The following is a 20,336-nucleotide window of genomic DNA, read 5'->3' on the forward strand; positions in this document are numbered from 1 at the left end:
TGAATCTGTCTAACTCTTTTTTGAACCCTGTTATAGTCCTAGTCTTCACAACATCCTCTGGCAAGGAGTTCCACAGGTTGATTGCGGTGAGTGAAGAAAAACTTTAGTTTGTTTGTTTTAAATCTGTTGCCTATTAATTTCATTTGGTGACACCTACTTCTTATATTGTGGAAATAACTAAATAACTGTTCCTTATTCACTTTTACCACACCAGTCATTATTTTATAGACCTCTATCATATCCCCCTTTATTCTCCTCTTTTCCAATCTGAAAAAGTCCTAGTCTTTTAAATCTTTTTAATCTTTCTTTATATGGCACCCATTCATATGAGACCCATTCTCATTCTTTTAACCTTCTCTGAACCTTTTCCAATGTCAATATATCTCTTTTGAGATTTGGCGACCACATCTGTATGCAGTATTCAAGATGTGGTCGTACCATGGTTGGCTATAGAGGCGATAAGATATTATCTGTCTTATTCTCGATCACTTTTTAAATGATACCTAACATTCTGTTCGCATTTTTGACTGCCGCTGTACACTGAGTAGATGTTTTCACAATGACTCCAAGATCTTTCTCCTGAGTAGTTGTAGTCAAATTAGTCCCCATCATATTGTATATATAGTTGGGATTATTTTTTCCAACGTGCATTACTTTACATTTATCAAACTTAAAAATGTCATTTGCCATTTTGTTGCCCAATCACTTAGTTTAGTTTTGAAGCCCTTCATAGTCTGCTTTGGTCTTAACTACTTTGAGCAGTTTAGTATCATCTACAAATTTTGCCACCTCACTGTTTACCCCTTTCACCAGATCGTTTATAAATAAATTGAATAGGATTGGTCCCAGGACAGACCCCTGGTCTCAAAATACTCAATAGTATTTTGAGGAATTGTACATAACCATCACTCACAGGCCTGGGTCTATACAAAGCAAAACCGCCTTTTTAAAAGAGTTTAAAATTTTTAATCTAAATATATTTTCCCCATGGGGGGAAAATATTCTTGTAATGTCACAAACATTATCAGTTAGAGCAACAATCTAATATTAATGGGATGCAACTTGCGTATACTAATGAGCTATACCTCAATTAGTTGACAGTTACGTCTAAAACACAGTCATCTTAAGTCATATTTCGAAACGAACTGTAGCTAGGGTGGCCAGGTGTCCGGTTTTCTACTGGACAGTCCGGTACTTGCACCGTCTGTCCGGTAGAAAAATTCAGAAAATACCGGACACACGCAATGTCCGGTATTTTGTGAATTTCTGGCTGGGCGCTGGATGGAAGCCTAGCGGGGGCGGGGGAGAGACTGGGAGGCGGAGCGTGACTGGCTTTGGGAGCCCTGTGGTCATGTGTAGAAGCCAGGTGGGGTGGGTGGGGGCAAGTAAAGGGAGCACCTGCTGGGTGCACAGCTGGACAGACCCCAGCTGTGGCCAATGGCTGCTCCCCCCCCCACCAGGTCTGCTTCCTGCCGCCCCCCTTCCTCTGTCCCTCCCATCCTTCCCTCCAGTCCCATGGCCCCCGATCCTCCTCCAGCTCTGCTTCCCGCCCCCCTCCCGGCCGGTCCCCCCGCCCTTGCCGGACAAGCGTGTCCGTTTTTTTAACGGGGTCTACCTGGCAACCCTAACTATAGCTATCCATAATATTATATGGAGACTGCATGTTCACCTGGCTTGTGGGATACTTGCTGTATTGATATATTGTGTGGCAGAGCTCTGGCTGTGCCCCAGGGTTCTGAATTTCATGTGGATAGTGTTCAGCCTTAGTGTGACCCTCCAAACAACCTCTTTTTTTTTTTTTTTTTTTTTTAAAGAGGTAAGGGTAACAGCCTACTGAGCTATAGTCATCACAGGCTAGTCCATAATATGGGGTCAAACTCTGGGACAGACTCTGTTTTGGCATGGGAAGGATTGGGGGGAACCCAGGCCCACCCATTACTACAGGTTCTGGCCCAGGAACTCTAAGGCAGCAGCAACAAATGGGGTTTGTTCTACTCTCTGTCTGGCAACTACTTTCCTGGACCACTTCCCCAAACGATTTCTCCCAGAATCTTTCCTCTGATACCTGAGCAGCCTATCCTGCTGCTTTCACTGCACTCTGCCTGACTTGAGGTCCCAGCTCTCACTCAGACTCCTCTCACTCTCAGATCTTTGACTCCTTCCTTTCTCCTCATGTGACACTGAACTAACAGAAGAAGGAGCCCTTTAAAACCAGTCTGCACTGGTTCTTGTTTGGCCACAGGTGTGCGAATTAGCCAGACTCCCTTGGCTCTGGAAGGTAAGGGTGTTCCAACTGGCCTGGCTGTCCAGACTGATTCTGGTTCTAGGCCAGCCCCTGCCAGTTTACCCAGGGAACAGAGACCTACTTAATCTGGGGCTAACATACCTACTTTCAAGTACTATCCTATCACCATCTAGCCTGACCCGGTCACAATTGGCTTAGTTTTATAGTGGCTGGTAAAGAAAAACAAGCAGGAATGGAAATAATGGTTCAAGATAAGCAATCTCTGAAGCAAACACTTGAGGACTGTTAATAAATAATGTCCAAATGTTAAGGTTTGAGTATTTTACCTTCTCTGGAGTCAGCCTGAAGAGACAAAGTCCAGGAATGCAGCAGACCAAACAACATTGGCAGTTTAAAAAGGTTTTTTTCCTCTCAAGAGAGGGAGGAGTTATTTGGGTTAGCGAATCAGAAATACAAGCGCCTGGTTCTGGGAGCTGAAGAAGTTAGGCCTGCCTATATTATCATCAGGGGATACTAAATCTTTAGGCGAGACAGATGTTTGTATTCTGTTTATTATTTTACATTTCTTTCCTCCTAAATATTTTGTTCCTACTGTTAAAATAAAGAATACTTTGGTTATATAATGGCTTTTTTGTAACTGTGAATCACTGGCTATAGGCTCTGAAAGGGAAGAACTACAGATGTCTGAACTCAGCTGGACTAGCTGGATAAACATGGTTGATACACTAGCTAAGTGTACATTGCCCACTAAACTCAAGCTGTCAGTTGAGCCCAACCCCCCCCTTCTGTACACACACAAAAATAAGATCAGAATTTTACTGTCACTTGGACTCAAGCTCTGTTAATTCGCATGTGGAGGTAGGTCAAGCTGCAGACCCACGTCAGAATGTCTGCATAATTATTAATTATTATTATTATTTCCCTTCACTCCCTGGTGAAGAGGGAACAGCCACATGCAGTGCAGCATAGATGCTATATCACAGACTTGAAAACACCATTTCCACATGCCTGTGTCTCTCAGATCCACAGTTCAGAATCAGAAAGGCTTCATGGTTTATTGCCAAAATCATATGATGTGGGTAAAATAATTTGCATTTTATTGCTCTATTTTTGGTCAAGGATTACATCATACGGAAGATTTCCTTTAGTTTCTTTTTGTTTGTATCTATATTATACTTTTCTTTGCATGTTTCCTGGTGTGCCAAACACTGAGCATAAGTGTTTGAAACAAAGCACATATGTGTGTACCATATGACTGGATAAAGATTTATAAATGCTAGTTGTTCTTTAGGAAAACAAATGGTACATTGATTATCTACGATAGAGGAGATTATACTAGCTTCTGTTATATATACTTACATTGAATCATGGATTAGTGAGTGAGGTTAGGAGAGAATCAGAAATATTTCTTAGTTTTCCTATTTTTTAGAAATCTTGCAGCTCCTACTTTGAAAGAAATATTGCCAATTCTTTACAAGACCAATTCTCCTTTGAGCTTGATCTGTATTTCTTAACAAGACTAGAATGGTATGAAAATCCCATGTGAAAAGTACTTAAATCATATCTGACCCCCTCCCACTGAGCACATTTTCTGATGGAGTTGTCCGATGCATCAATAACTATTCTACAAACACTCAGAAGCATACAAACATTTATCTTGTGATGTACTAAATACTTGGAGAAAACGTCCTCCCAGGATATGATTGGTGGGGAAAAGTAGAAAGAAGAATCTGTCATTGAGGACTATGGTTGGAAAGATTACTGTCTTTAGAGGTCACAGTATTTTGGTGCCTCTGTGGGTCCCATTTCACTCTCATCTACTGCATATTTGCTGTATGCACTATCTATTTTCTTTCCAGACAAACTTTACCTTGATTCCACTGGAAAAGGCTCATAAAGAAACTTTTTGTAGAAGTCTTTCTTAATATCATGGACTAAAATCACAGCTTTGCCTTGGTCATCAAACTGTGGTCTACCAGCACGTCCCATCATCTGAAGTACATCTACAAAACGAACAACACATAGATTTATTTAAATATAATTTACAGTAGATATATTGTTTTTCTATAACCTCATTTACCCGTCTTTGTTACTCCCACTGGCTAAATCTTGTCTAAAATCAGACTGAAAATTCTTTGTGGCAAAGACTTTATTTCTAAACGTCTGAACTGCAACTCTCATAATGCAACAACTACAGACTTCTATCACTGAAGTGTCAGGCCTACCTAGATTAGCTGGCAGTGGCAGCAGGCTGTTTCACCAGAATAGGGGGGTTAGTAACCCATACTGAGTGACAATAGATCGTTCTTACAGGAGAGCCTAGTTGAATGCTCACTCTCTCACGGTCCCCATCCAGTTGGGGGAGTACCTGACATCATGCTGGGAAATGGAACACTGGGCACATATGCTAGTTTGGAAGGACAAAGAGGCTATCAAGAAAGCACATTCTGGCTTCTACTATTCTGTATGCTTCTACTATAGTGTGTCTAGTAGTGCCCCACATAACCAGTGCAATGTATTCTACTCTTTCTGGTGCTTTGGTGCTGGCAAGTGGTGAGGACTTTAGAACATTCAGTAATTTTATGAGGCTGCCAAAAATATTCTGAGGAATGCAAGTGAAAGAAGGGACACTGTGATTTTTAACACTTTACAGCTCAATCAGATCTGAATGGAATTTCCCAGAAAAAGAAAAGGCCACTTGTATTATCTGAAGATTATCAAACAACTGCAAACAACAGAGATGTTGTTTTCTCAAGGAAAGATCTTTTCTCAAGGAAAAGATCACAAGAACACTTCATAATGGAAAGTTTTAGGTAAACTAAATACAGGCAGTCCCCGGGTTACGTACAAGATAGGGACTGTAGGTTTGGTCTTAAGTTGAATCTGTATGTAAGTCGGAACTGGCGTCCAGATTCAGCCGCTGCTGAAACTGACCGCCAGTTCTGACTTACATACAGATTCAACTTAAGAACCCCAAGTCAGCTGGTGCTGAAACTGATCAGCAGCTGATTCCAGGAAGCCCGGGGCAGAGCAACTGTGCCTCGGGCTTCCTGTAGTCAGCGCTGGTCAGTTTCAGCAACGGCTGACTTGGGGACGTCTGGGCAGAGCAGCTGGGGTGCTGCTGGGTTGCTCCAGTAGCACCGCTCCTCGGCGCTACTGGACCAACCCAGCAGCACCCCAGCTGCTCTGCCCCAGGAGTCCTGATTCAGCCGCTGCTGAAACTGACCAGCAGCGGCTGAATCAGGACGCCTGGGGCAGAGCAGTTGGAGTGCTGCCGGGTTGGTCCAGTAGTGCCCAGAGCAGCGCTGCGGGACCAACCGGCAGCGCTCCAGCTGCTCTGCCCCAGGGTCCACAACAAAAGCCTGGTCTGCTGGGGAGGAGGCCACACTAGCTGCGCCCCCCCCAGCAGACCAGGGACACAGGGAGCAAAGCGGCAGCGGGGGGGTGCCTCGCCTCTGAGGCTTTGCTCTGGCGCCGGACCGCTTTGCTCCCGGTGCCCCTGGTCTGCTGGAGACCGTCTCCAGCAGACCAGGGACACCGCGAGCGAACCCGCAGCAGCGGCGGGGTCCCCCGCTTCTGAGGCTTTGCTCTGGCAAAGCCTCAGAAGCGCGGGAACCCGCCACTGCTGCGGGTTTGCTCCCGATGCCCCTGGTCTCCTGGATACGGTCCCCAGCAGACCAGGGGCACCGGGAGCAGCTTTTCTCGCCCCGGAGCTCGAGGTGGCTGACCGCTGCCTGTGAGCTCCGGGGCGAGAAATCCCCGTTCGTAAGTGCGGATCCGACATAAGTCGGATCCGCGTAAGTCGGGGCTGCCTGTATAGGGCTCGCAATCCCTCTATGATAAGAATTCAAGCAGGATAGAGTAACATTCAAACGAAAAGACCAAAATCCTTTCTTAAATACCACTTTTGTAGTGATGTCTATAAAACATATGATCAGAAGCGTGGTGGCCCGGCACCCAGTTGTGACTACTCTGAGTACGAAAGTTACTAAATTATACAAACACACCTGTCTTTGTTGTTACCTGGTCCCCCACCCTATCTCACTCAGTAGGCCTCTTCATGTCTGAGTCTGTTGTGCCTGGTTACTAGCTATGATTGTGAGTTCTCACAAGCAGGCACTGTTTTTTTTTGTTGGGTTGTATTTCATCACACCCATGAATGCTATAAGTGAAACCTGAAAATAATTTTCATGCATGAGTTACTGTTTACCTTTTAACTTTTTCATGTTTTCTGTTCTGTATTTTCTATGAACTATATAAACAACAATAATCTTGATGCAGTTTGTTCATTGTTAAACTAAAACTGATGTTCAACTGTAAAAGTAATGGATCCCAAATGGTATTCATGAATAGATGCATACAAGGAAGAATGATGAAATATTTCCTGCTATTTGAATATAGTGCATTAAAATAGTGTACGATAATGCATATGAAATGGATTTACCAAAAGGCATCAGGAAATGATTTTTGCCAACATCCACTGTATAGCTAGCCAAAACCAACATTTTCTTTTCTGACTATACACTGCCTGAACTGTTCTTAACTACTGGATTCAACTACTGAAACGTCAAATACAAGACTCAGCCAGTTGGCGTGAATCAGAGATTGGCCCACCCCAAACCCTCTGATTTGCATTCTCCCCAACCATACTTAAATTCAAACGTGAACTTAAAGACGTAGGCTGTGCTATTATTTTCAAACTACTGGCCTTTATGCAAATATTTGAGAGACCTCATTCTGCCCTCAATTGTACAGTAGTCACCAAATTCAGCCCTAGTACAGGCAAGGAATTTTAATGGAGATGAACCAGTTTATACCGCATCTGAATTTGTGCTGTGCTCCTAAGATATTTTGAATAGAAATTATACAGGCATACTTGAGGGCAGAACTGAAAGTGAAACAGAGGTTTTGGTCTACACTACAAAGTTTTGCTGGCATACTATTATGGTTAGGAGTGTGGACACAGGCAACATAGCTCATGCTGTAGATGCAGCTATGCCAGGAGTGGGCAAGATACAGTTGGCAGGCCAGGTTCAGCTGCCAAGCCATCTGATTCAGCCCATGGCCCATCTCTGCCACCAGGCCAATCGGGACTAGTTGGCGGGGAGTGTGCAGCGTCTCCTCACCAGGGGCGCGAAGCACCAGAGAGAACTACTTCCTCTCCCACCTCTCCTCATCGCATGCTGTGCCTAAAGGGAATCGCCCCTTCTACCTAGGCCCACACCTTCAACCTGATGCTCCATCCCTTCTTGGGATCCGGCCCGGGAATCATTACCAAATTTTGTGAAGTGCCCCCCTACAAAATTTATTGCCAACCCCTGAGCTATGCAGACAGAAGAATGATTTGTCAGCATAGGTAATAAGAGTATGCCTACAATGCAAAGAAAAAATCCACTGTGCCAAATCTCAGAATCAAGGTCAACTAATTTGGGCTGATGGGGATTGGGCTGTGGGGCTAAAAATAGTAGTGCAGTCATCTGGGCTCTGAAACCTAGTAAGGTGGGAGGGTCTTAGAAACCTGGCTCCAACCTGATCCTACACTGTTATTTTCAGCCCTGCAGCCTGATCCCCATGAGCCTGAATCAATAGATATGGGTTCTGAGACTCAGTGATGCAAGTTTTTCTTTGCAGTATAAACCTACCCTGTTTGAAGGCAAAACCAGGGATGTACAATAATTTGTGTTAATGACACAAAGAACACTCTGCTCATCAAACTGCTGATCCTTAAAACTAATCTCCTTTTCCCCATGACTCTCAAATACCATCACTCTATTTTATAGAAAGTTAAAACTGCAACTACAGCAAACTAGACCACATGAAAACATAATTCAATCCATTTACAACTAGCCATTTCCCCTTCCACATGTATTTGAATTTTCTGTTAAATTACAGAAAGCAAAATTAAATCTATGAAAACGGGGAAAACGCTATTATACAAAATGTGTCATTTCCCTTTGAAAATGCTTTCAAGAATCAACAGGCCCACAATACCCAAAGCTTATTTGAGAATCCACACATAAGTAGGGGTATATCTATACTACCACCCTAGTTCGAACTAGGGTGGTAATGTAGGCAATTGGAGTTGCAAATGAAGCCCGGGATTTGAATTTCCCGGGCTTCATTCGCATCTTGCCGGGCGCCGCCATTTTTAAATGTCCGCTAGTGCAGACTCCGTACCACGCGGCTACACGCGGCACGGACTAGGTAGTTCGGACTAGGCTTCCTACTCCGAACTACTGTTACTCCTTGTGAATAGGAATAGGAAGCCTAGTCCGAACTACCTAGTCCGTGCCGCGTGTAGCTGCGCGGCACAGAGTCCGCACTAGCGGACATTTAAAAATGGCGGCGCCCGGCAAGATGTAAATGAAGCCCGGGAAATTCAAATCATGGGCTTCATTTGCAACTCCGGTTGCCTACATTACCACCCTAGTTCGAACTAAGGTGGTAGTGTAGACATACCCTAAGTGTGCATCTCTACCCTAAGAGAGAAGTTGATTTACCCAAACCGCCCCCCCCCCAAAAAACCCAAAAACCAAAACAAAACAGAGGGGTTCTGTGATTATTGTGCCTTAATGATTCCCATTTGATATTTTCAATTAATTTATTTACTTTTTAAAAGGGTTTTCCTAAATTCCAGTCTCGCAGGCTCAGCCAGAAATCTGAAAGTCAAATTAGGTTCTTGTCTGCTAATTCTTTGCCACTAGTAATAAAAACAGGTATCACTATTCTTACAACCAAGGAGTGCTAGATTTGTCCTCATGAAGAGTTTGTTAATATTACAGTTACAGCAAAGAAAGAGTGATATAATGGACTCTCAGAAGTACTAAGCATGCTGCTGTGGCTATGCTCCCAGGTCATTCTAGAGCCTAGAAGCAAGAGACTTGGCCTAGAAATTGATCCAAAGTTTTCTGCGTAAGAGTGTAGAGCACTGACATTAAATAAAGTGTATGATGGATTAGCAAGATGGACATCCTTGAATATACTGGGTTCTAATGTTTTCAAATAAAAGTCTTCTATCAAAAGGGACATGTTTGGTTGAAAAATTATTAATCTCTACCTATATTACAATTTACATTTAGATAATTCCTAGGAATACATGTTTCTGCCCAAGAATCAGATACTTTAAAAGCAAATTATCTTTCTTTAATGTAACAGATACATTGGACCGGGAAACTTGTAATAATTGGACCAGGAAACCTGGTTCTTCACTAAGCTTAGTACCATTCATATGAATGTTCACCCTTGCCTGAATTTTTCAAGTCCTTCCAGTGTTAAACCATATTGCAACAATTTTAAGAAACTCCAGAGAATTATCAAAATTTGGGTGGACTAGAGGCAGACATGAAATAAAGTTAGAATTTCAGATCTTTGCCATGCGGGCTGGGCCCTTCACCACATATCAGTCTCAGGCCCCAGACTCTGCTTGCTTGCCCCAGGTCCCCTAGAGTTTGAGAGGCCTGGCAGCTGCCCCTGATCCTAGAACTAGTGGAGTGGGCTGGCCAAGAGTCCTCTAACCTGCCACTTGTGGCGGACCGATTGCTTCAGCCATGGAGCTTGCAGGGCCCCAACCTTCGACTCTCACTATGTAGATATCCCAGTTTCCCAACCCCATGGGGCCACCCTGGACTCCCAACCCTGGACTTCTGCCCACCCTGGACCCCTGCTATGCAGCTGCCCTGGACCCTGGAGGTCACGAGGCTAGCCAGGAGCCCTGGACTCCTGCTATACTGGGTGGACTGGCCTGCTGGGTGGCAATCCAGCTTTGGCCCCACTGTGCCAAGCAGCTGGAAACAGTGGACCCCAGCCTCACCCTCAGCATACAGCTGAGCTGGGGCATGAAGCCCACAGGTTGCAGGAAGAGAACTGCTGCTATAGAGGTTGTTTAAAACCTTTTTCCTATTAGATATTAATAAAATAAACTCAAGGAAATAATTTGTTTTTCACATTTTTAAAAAAGAATATATAATTTATTCATGGGGCAAAATGATTTACAGCATTCCTTTAAAACGAACTGATCATGTTCAAATGGTCTTTTGCTTTTAGGGTTTTTTTAAAAGCCTCCTCGTAGGATGATACCAACTCAGAAGTTTTGCAAAAGAAAGGTCTCCAAACAAGGAAAAGAGAATACTGTATATTTAAAAACTTCTTAACAGGTTTTTCCATGAGACACATTTAAACAACAAAAACACAATAAATAGATCTATTCGAACTAGTGTCTATTATGAGATTCAATTTCTAAAACTTTAAATTATTATAGTTCATATTTGCATATGTTTGAAATACATTCCAGCAACTAAGTATTTGCAAGATTACATGAATACCTGTAATGGGATAGTCCACATAACGCCTTGTTTTTCCATCGTAAAATTCTGTTCCTTTAACAATTACTAAATGAGCTGGAAAATTTACACCCCATGCTAACGTGCTTGTGGCAATAAGAACCTACGAGAGAAAGAAAGGTTAACGTAACAAAGACAACTTTTAAAACCGCATTTAAATCTCATTTTTCTATTACTAAAAGTACAATTTACCTGGATTTTGCAATTTACAAACAGTTCTTCCACAGTTTTTCTGTCTCTTTCATGTAGCCCTGCATGGTGCATGCCTATTCCAAAGGCCAGAGTCAGCTTCAGATTAGAATCTCTTACTGTCACTATAACATCATTCATCTGTAACACAGAGGATGGTTACATGATTTAAATAGTACTAGATATTCTTCTCAGAAGTTTTTAACATTTTAGGGTTCTTGTTATTAATAAATTATCTGTTGTCTATCAGAAACCACAATGTGCTACACCCTGTCTATGCTCACAGAGTTAAACAATTCCTGCTCGGAATAGTTTATAGTCTAAAAAGACAAGAAACATATGAAGGACATAAGAGAGAAATAGTTAAAATGTATAGCGTTTTATAGCCATATTAGTTGAATAATGTATTCATCATCTAATTTTTTAAAACCAAATTTATTATGCATACATTGTAGCTCCGCAGGATTCTCCTAACATGACAGAAAATATACTGCTTTTAAAAAATAAGTTATAAAAATGTCTGAGAATAAAAATACACTTTAAAGAATACTGATATGCTTTTACCTATTTAGAAAATCTAGCTTGGCAAGCAGAGCAAAGCATTTTAAATAATTTTAAAGGTATCTTAGTTACTTTAGCAATTATGGAATTGATGAAAGTAAACAAGAATACAACATTTGCTAAAATACTGTTAAAGTTTTGGCTACTCGTACAATTATCTCATGATACCTAGGTGCTTTTGACTGATTTATTTTATTAGTCTAATGACGTATATTTAATAGTTAATATAAATACACTATACTAGGTTACCATGTTAATACAGAATCCGGGTATCTTTCTCTTCCATAAAAAACAAGGATTAAATTGGTTGATTACAGTGCCTAGAGTCAATCAGAATATTTCTTCAGCAATAATAGTTTTATAATGTTAGCTATTTTAAGCAGAGATCCTGTGCTATTCCTTTTGGTCATGTACTTCTACTGCATAAAATATCCCAAATTCACACTGCTAAGAATTTATTCAGAGTTGTTGTTCTTGCTTTTTGCAATCTGCAGTGGTTATTTTCTTCTTCTCCTGACTTGTATTACAGCAGCGTCCTGTGGTGATGTTAGTCATACCTGCAAAGCGGTGTAATTTACCACAGGAAAACTAAAGAACCCTTAGCAGGAGAGCTGGTGCATGCAGGACTATCCTGTCATTCTAGCAGCAGGGAATCCTAGTTACTTCTAGCGAACTCCCTTACTTTTACATAAATCAATATAATAAACAAAAGTATTTCTACCCATCGGCAGAACTGAGGACTTAAAAGTCTGATGACAATTTATTTCACAGCAGAACTCCTTTTCCTATACCCATTTATTGCATAAGTATTAAATGATCACAATATAATAAGATAATAAGGTAAACTTAGTATTTTTTACACAGCAAACACCAACATGACATACTATTAGATGCAAAGATTTTACATCATTATACATTTGACTAAAATTAATATATTTGAAAAGAAATATAATCATCCTTCTTACCATTTAAAAAAGGTAACCCTTTTCTTAAATTTAAGTATAGAAGGAACATTATAAATAGAGCAACATGACTATACAAAGATTTGACTGAAATGATGGTATGTGCATATACACTCATTAACACATTAATATTAAACTAATTTAGGGATCAAACCTGTTCCAGGTGAAGTCAAGGGGACTTTTTCTTTGGATTCCAATGAAAGAAGAATTGGGCTCATGCTGGGTAACTTGGGCTTCCTAAGTTTTTGAAATATGAACAGAACCCCTCCCATTCTTCCCCTGAGTGTAGTTTGATGAAGAAGGTCGCTATTAATGAACACCTCTGAAACTGAACTGGAATGTGTAAACATTGCAAAATATTAATTACAAAAAAGATTATAAAATGGAAGAAATAAACTTTTCTCTGGTCATGTTAGATTTCTCTGAAACTATTAAGTAGTCATTTTTTCTGTTCCTGCACATATGTAAACTGTTGAACCATTTACTTTAAGTTAATAGAACTGCTTTTTATATTTTAAAATTTATTATACTTAAAAAGCTTTTGTAGAAAGATAGGATTCCATTTAAGTAGATACATTACCCTGTGCCTGAAATACATTCCAGTCAGAGTATAATTCAGCAAGTTGATGACAATACTGGCTCCAAAAGAAAGGAGGAGACCAGATTGGACAAGAATGAGCTAACAGATTGTGCAGCCCAATTCTGTCCCTTTGAGTGTGATATATTGTTTCAAGATGCTAAAAACCCATACTTTCTCAGAGCATATCTGTTGTGCTGGTTTTCCCATTTTCACAGAATCCTCATTATTAGTACTCTGTACTCTTTTCAAAGCATGTCAGACTCAGACCATATGCCACTGAATAATGCTTATCAATTGTCTAAAATGCCCAATAAAAGAAAGATGTGCCAAACAAAAGAATTGTGAAAGTTATGAAGTCTTTTACAAAAATAATTACATATTTCACATCCGCCACAGATGTTAAATGAAATAAAAACAACTCCTTGTTATAACTAAACGTTAATTTTTATGACACAAAAGTGTGTCATAAAAGCAACTTCTTGTAGAAGGAAGTTACACTTCAGTAACGAAAGAAACATTTAGAGCTCATTCTTGATAACTGCTAAAGACACATAATCAAGTTCTCTTATTAGTATTTTGGCCCAGGTATTCTTATGTGCTAGTATTCCAAAACAAAAACAAGTAATAATCTCCATCCCTGACATCCTTCTCACTTGTGTGTGGCCCCCAACTGATTTTTCTGTAGATCAGTGGACCGCACCACAAATAAGGTTATTTGAGTTAAACGGGAGAGACAGAAAAGCCAAATGGCCTTTTCTCTCTCCCATATTTTTTCATACATATGTATACATACTGCCCCCACAATACACATAATTATCTGTCTCACACTCCCAGTAAATAAATATATATACACCACCCAGTTTCTCTCTTTTGGAATTCAGAGGTCGTTATGGGCCTGACTAAATTCCAATCAAAGTCAATAGGAGGAGTCTTTCTACTGACCATAGTGGGAAGTGGATGTGGCTCTATATGAATTTTATGAAAGATCATGATTTACAGAAGGTATATTTGGAACTTAGCTGTATCTAGAGGTTTCACACTAAACATTCTTAAAAATACAATACATAAGAACGATGAATACATTATGAGAAACCTATGTGGTTATAGTTCAAATGCTGTACACTGGTAGTTGGTTTGTTCCCTCGTAACAATGAAATATATGAAGAAATTCAAAAGTCTGGCAAGGGAAGGCAGAATAAAATAATAGAAAATATTAAATTAACTTTCTTTTGCTGGGAAAATGCTATCTAATTATAATGTGGCTCAATAATAACAACACATGCCACTTTCTTAATTAGTTTTAATTTTCTATTTTGTCCTTAAGACAAAAAGCAATACAAACATAAGAGAAAAGAAAAAGAGGAATATGAAATTAAGGGGTACAAATTGGTTCTAAGAATTTCTGCTGTATGGAGACAGCCTTACTGCTCCACTCCACAGCCAGACTGCCACAGAGGTGAGGACAATTTGGAGGAGAGGGAAAAGATTGGTCTTTCCCACACCTTCCCTCTACCCCCAGGTAGTTGTCTAATCCCACCTCCTCCTTAGTGAGCAATCTATGGTGCCACCAACTCCTACTGTTGTATTTGGTAAATTGGGACCTTAAGATTCTAGCACATTTCAAAATCTCAAAGGTGGGGTCTCTTCTAGTGTAGTTAAAAGGAGTGAATGGTCCATAAGCTTGAACAATTCACTCTTGACTGACAGCTACAAACCAGAGCTAGTGCAGCCAATCTCCGTGGACCCACTGTTAGGTAAATTGAGGGGCATCAGCTGGTAATGGGATAAAGCTCTCAATGTGTCTGTCTAGGGAACAGGCATGGACACTGTCTCAGTGTCTCTCTTGCACTCCAGGCAAGAAAACCCCACAACTGGTCAGTAAGGTCGGGAGCCAGTTTAAGCAGTCTTATGGGGTTTATTAACTGGAAATGGAGCCTAGTATTAGCCCTAATGTAGCATAAAATGGCCATACTGGGTCAGACCAAAGGTCCATCTGCCCTGTTTCCTGACTTCTCACAGTGGCCAATGCTAGGCATCTCAGAGGGAATGAATGGAACAGGCAATCATCAAGGGATCCCTCCCGTCGCCCAATCCCAGCTTCTGGCAAATAGATGGTAGGGACACCATCTCAGCCCATCCTGGTTAATAGGCATTTACGAACCTATCCTCCATGATTTTACCTAGCAGCATGAATGACTTCAGTAAACAACACGAATCCAGGAGTTTTTCTGAGAGTGCTGTTGTATTTTTTAAAGTAAAGTACGATTTTCTATCCATCCGAAGGCAAAATAAAACTACTAACGTCTAGGGTAAAGCTTCAAGATGCCAACTGTTTATATAAATAGATAGTTTATATTTCCTCTACTTAATACTCTCCTGTTAAACTTTACTTGTACCAATTCCAAAATCATTGAAAATAAAACTATTAGTTTGAGAGAAGATACTACAGAAACAACATTTTGCATTATGTAAACAGACTTGGCAGTTATTTTTAAATTATTTTTAAAAAATAATGTTGGTAAAGAATATAAAAACTTGTTTTAAAGGATTTTTCTTTTTTTTTTAATGTATTCAGATGTTCACAGTTGTGCAAAATGAATTTTAAACATTATTTTATCATTTTGAGTTTTCATAGTTGTGGGGAATTAGGGTGTGTTATACAAAATTATTTAATGACAGTCAACTCTGACTCAAAAAGTTAAAGCTTTAAAACCATTAAAAAGACAAATTGTCAACATCACATCAAAATATATGAAGTAAGTATTCTTACATCAAATTGTAATAAGTTTTCAAGCAGCATTTTTCTTGTTTCTAATAAAATCTTGGATCAATAACAAGTAAAGGGATCTTGGGGTGGTTAATATTGGTTTTAAACAATATTAATACCCATTTGGACACCTACTTGGGTATTCATAGGATCAGCAGGGATGATGCTATGCAGAGTGGCCAGTCTCCTGCTACAACCTCTCAGCTGTACAGAGCTTTAACAAGGAAGATTTAGTATCACTGAAATGAAGCATAGTGGAAGTCGGACTGTGAGAGTCTGGCTCTCAGAGTCATTGGGGAAGGAAAATGGTATGTGTGTGGGATAACTAGCAGCTTGGAAAGGAGGGGACAGACAGATTGGGCAAGGAGACAGGAAGAGGGAATCACGATAAGATAAGCCTGGAGATTGGGACTTGGAATACAAAGGGGAGAGATAGTGCTGGAAGAAGACTTAACTGGTGAGGCAAAGAAACAAAAACATGGATGGGAAGCCTGAGGAATGGAAATGGAATAGGCCATGAGAGTGACACTGGGACAAGGAGTTGGAAGAAGGAGTACTGAGACAGGGATATGTTGGAGAAATAAAAGAGGATCAAACTTGGGTAGAACAAGCACAAGTTATGTGCCAACTAGAGCACACTCTCTTTCATAGTCTGAAATGGAAATCAAATTCCTGAATCTCAGCAATCCTCTATCAGCAAATAGCTGTGAAACCCAGTGGACCAGTGTATATCCAAGCCCCCTAATGAAGGTGTACACAAGTGTCAGTTTTTTATTGTTATCATTTATTCTGTTGGCTCAATTGGCAGAGGTCTGGGGTGTGTACTTAAAGGTTCCAATTCTGCTGATGATGCATGTGGCTGTCAGTACGATACCACATGATGAAATCTGTTTTTTTTAAAACCAGGGAAATTACACACGAAAATACATTAAAAGAACATTCAGGTTGCTAGATTATGCATCTTAATTTGCCTCTCTCCCTGATTGTGGGATTGCATTACGATTCATTACATGATAACATACTACCTTTTCCATAGACCCTCCTCAAGGGAATGAATCGGAGTCTGCCTCTTGCTGCAAAAGCTGGAAGAAATGTGGTGAATGAAGCAGGGAGGGGATTCAGGAAGACAGAAAATTGTCTCCTGACTAAAGAAGTTGAATGCTGCCTTGGAGTTTCTATCCCTGTCTCTGTCAATGAGTTCCTATGTGAAGGTAAGTCACTTAAATTAAATTTTCACAAGTGCCACAACTAATGTGTTCCTCATTTTCTGGGTGCCCACCTTGACATACTGGGGTCTGATTTGCAGAAGTACTAAGCGCTCAGAGATATAATTTTAAGTCAATGGGCAATGGGCTTTGAATAGGAAAAATATTATTCAATGCTAAGTACTCTGAAAAAATCAGTTCCTAGGCACTCAAAGTAGGCACTCAGAAACTCATTGACAATTTTATGTTAATTTCTCTATGCCTTAGCTCCCATTTGTAAAATTGGGATAATACCACTCCTTTATCCCATACCTGTGTTGTGAAGATAAATTAAATTAATGTTTGCTTGCGAAGCATTCAGCTGCTATAGTGACAAGTGCCATAGAAAAGCCCATGAGAAAATTAATAATCCTGTTTTCAGAACAGGGTTTGAATAGTGTGTAGTAATTAAGGCATGGGGCCATTCATTGAACAATGAGGATACAACAAAATATTGAATGGCTGTTCATTAACTGATCACTATCCATACTGTGCACTGATTGAGGCTGGAGTCCAATGGTACATGTAACTAAGGATAATAACTAAAGATACTAATTAAAACACTGTGTAAAACACACTTTTTTTTCAACGAAAAATCAGAATAGTGTAAATGGCAAAGTGTTAAATTTCACAGAATATGCTTGGAATGAATATAATCTAATTTAGGCTATGTCTAGATTGCAGGCTCTTCTGGAAGAGATTGTCATGGCTCCTTCCTCCCTCTGGCACAATAAATGCAGAAGTGGGGGCCAGCAAGTGTACCCCAAAGCCTTATCTACCAGGCTTTGGTATAAAACTTCCGCCAAAATCTTAAAAACCTAGATTTTGGGACTAAAACTTCCGCTGCCACCACCCAAATATTAATAACGAGATTAGGGGAAAGATCATTTGGGAAATCTCACCCCATTATAAAAATCAGGACACACAAGTAACCAATGCCAGGTTAATAAAAAGAAAAGAGAAAACTTTTAGTATTACAACAATATTCCTGTTGCAAGCATAAGGATCAGATAGAAAGGTAACAAAATATACTTATGGAGGAGTTACACCATGGGCTAGATCTTAGTTAAAAAGAAAAGCCAAACATCTCTTAAGCAGTGCCAGATATCAGATCCCATACTCAACCCTTAAAACAATAAAGCCTAACGAAACTACCTAAACTTTACCCTACTTACAGAAAGTGAAGAATTGTTTCTAGGAGAGAAAGAGAGACATGCTTGTCCCTCCCTGTAGCGGCAGAGGACTCCCCAGACACACAAAAGGAGAAAGGAAAAGACCCAAATTCCTTTGTCCCAGTTTGAAAGTCCCACCTTCATTCCTAGTGGTCACTCCACCTGGCAAGGTGTAGTTAACCCCTTAATCCCCAGGCTGCTGGCTAACCCTCATAATCATGACAGAGATCTTCCAAAAAATCTTCTTCTGAAAGAGTGCATCTACACTGTCATAGCACATCGAAAAAGTGATCTGCTTCTTTGAAAGATAGCGTCCACACCAAATGGACGCTATCTCACATTTAAGCTGTGATTACAATGGGCGGAATGGCCACCACAGCACCTGTGCCTTTTCCTCTTTGCTCTTCTTGCGGAAGAACTCCTTCTTCCCTGTCCACACACGCCGTTTTCCGAAAGAGTTCTTTTGGAAAAAGGCTTCTTCCTCATAGAAAGAGTTTACCAATGTCAGAAAAACCACTCAGTTATTTCGATTTTTTTTCCAAAGAAAGTGATTGCAGTGTGGACACAATTGAAGTTTTTTTCAGAAAAACAGCTGTTTTCCCGGTGCTCAAATGCACGTGCTTAAAGTTAGGCACATGTGCAACTGTTTTCTAGATTGGGCCCTAAAACAGGTCAAGTAAACACTAATGTTATGTTTACTTTCCTTTTAGAGTGATATTGAAAAATGAAACACACATATACAACTAAGACACATTATATTACTGTACCTCTCTTTCATCCATTTTCAGCCATTGCTTTGGATCATCTTCAGTGGCCAAGAAAGCAATCAACTCTAAGGCAGTGAGTCTAGTCTGACGTCTTGATGACACAAACACAAGAACAGGTTTGGCTGGAGAATGGCTCCTAATAGCTGTTATAAAAAGACAAATTCAGAGTGAATCCATCCATGTCAGAAACCAGAATTTCCCATTCAATAGCTATTGTTAGCAACGGAGACTTTTCAACTAAAAGTGCTAAGGATTTAAATCCATTCTTCACTTACATTTTATGTTTATGCATTGACAAGAATTCTAAACCAGAAAGTGACCTTTCCATAATTGCCACAAAACCTAGTCACAGTGAGGTAAAAGAGCTTTAGCTCTGCACTTGAATGACAGGTTCTAAATAGTTAAAATAACCATGTCTTTTTAAACATATTGGCTGGGTCTAGACTGGCCAGTATTTCCGGAAAATCAGCCGCTTTTCCGGAAAAACTTGCCAGCTGTCTACACTGGCTGCTTGAATTTCCGCAAAAGCACTGACTTCCTACTGTAAGAAATCAGTGCTTTTTGTGGAAAAACTATGCTGCTCCCGTTCGGGCAAAAGTCCCTTTTGCACAAAACGGCCAGTGTAGACAGCTGAGATTTGTTTTGCGCAAAAAAGCCCAGATCGCAAAAATGGCGATCGGAGCCTTTTTGCACAAAAGTGCGTCTAGATTGGCCATGGACGCTTTTCTGCAAAAAGTGCTTTTGCGGAAAAGTGTCCGTGCCAATCTAGATGCTCTTTTCCAAAAATGCTTTTAATGGAAAAGTTTTCCATTAAAAGCATTTCCGGCAAATCATGCCAGTCAAGACATAGCCACTGTCTATATTTGAATATTTTCAGATTACAGCAATTCTTTATGATCTTAGAAATGGGGATAATAATGGAAATACTGATACAGCCATGACAATACTCTGTCAAACAAGCTGGAGAAATAAGTCTTCAATACATTGAATTGCTATATGTCTTCTAATAACATGAGCTGCTCGAAGTAAATAAACAGCTTGTATGTATTGCTTCATTTACTTTTACTATGATGTTATATGTATTTGAAATGTTTAAGTATGATTTATTTCATATATAATGTTTCCAGTCTACCAATTAATACTACACATTCATACTTAATTGATGAAAAACAAGTGCGCTACACTACCCATATCTCTATGTATATCATTGTAAAGTTATATAAATACATAGTATAATTTGTATGACTTACAAATATAGATGCCAATAGACCTATTTATTTTAAAGCTCAACATTTAATGGATTTTTGTTGCTTCAGGAACAGGTGTGGCTGAAAAGCCCAAGACAGATTTATTGTTCATTAGTGTTTTTGTACAATACGCCTGTGGAGGTGTAAATAATATGAACTGCCAAAATGGGTCTCTAGTCCACAATCAATACTTTGGTTCTGTCACAAGGCTAATTAGAACAGCTAAAAAGTCACCTCACAACTGTCACCTCCTGATCAACAGC

The 20,336-nt window shown here is 40.1% G+C and overlaps 1 protein-coding gene across 2 annotated transcripts in view; it reads right to left on the reverse strand.

The window, feature by feature from the left end:
• Positions 1-20,336, reverse strand: part of ASCC3 (activating signal cointegrator 1 complex subunit 3) — a 410,940-nt gene that overhangs the window by 77,910 nt on the left and 312,694 nt on the right. For both annotated transcript variants that reach the window (XM_006118439.3, XM_075923934.2), the window contains exons 30-33: positions 18,827-18,969; positions 10,777-10,914; positions 10,567-10,687; positions 4,116-4,248 (exon numbers count right to left, since the gene is read on the reverse strand). In XM_006118439.3, coding sequence (XP_006118501.3) covers positions 4,116-4,248; positions 10,567-10,687; positions 10,777-10,914; positions 18,827-18,969 — 535 coding nt within the window. The remainder of the gene's footprint in view (positions 1-4,115; positions 4,249-10,566; positions 10,688-10,776; positions 10,915-18,826; positions 18,970-20,336) is intronic.

Source organism: Pelodiscus sinensis, chromosome 3, assembly GCF_052426305.1.
Source record: "Pelodiscus sinensis isolate ZL-2025 chromosome 3, ASM5242630v1, whole genome shotgun sequence".
NCBI lineage: Eukaryota > Metazoa > Chordata > Testudines > Trionychidae > Pelodiscus > Pelodiscus sinensis.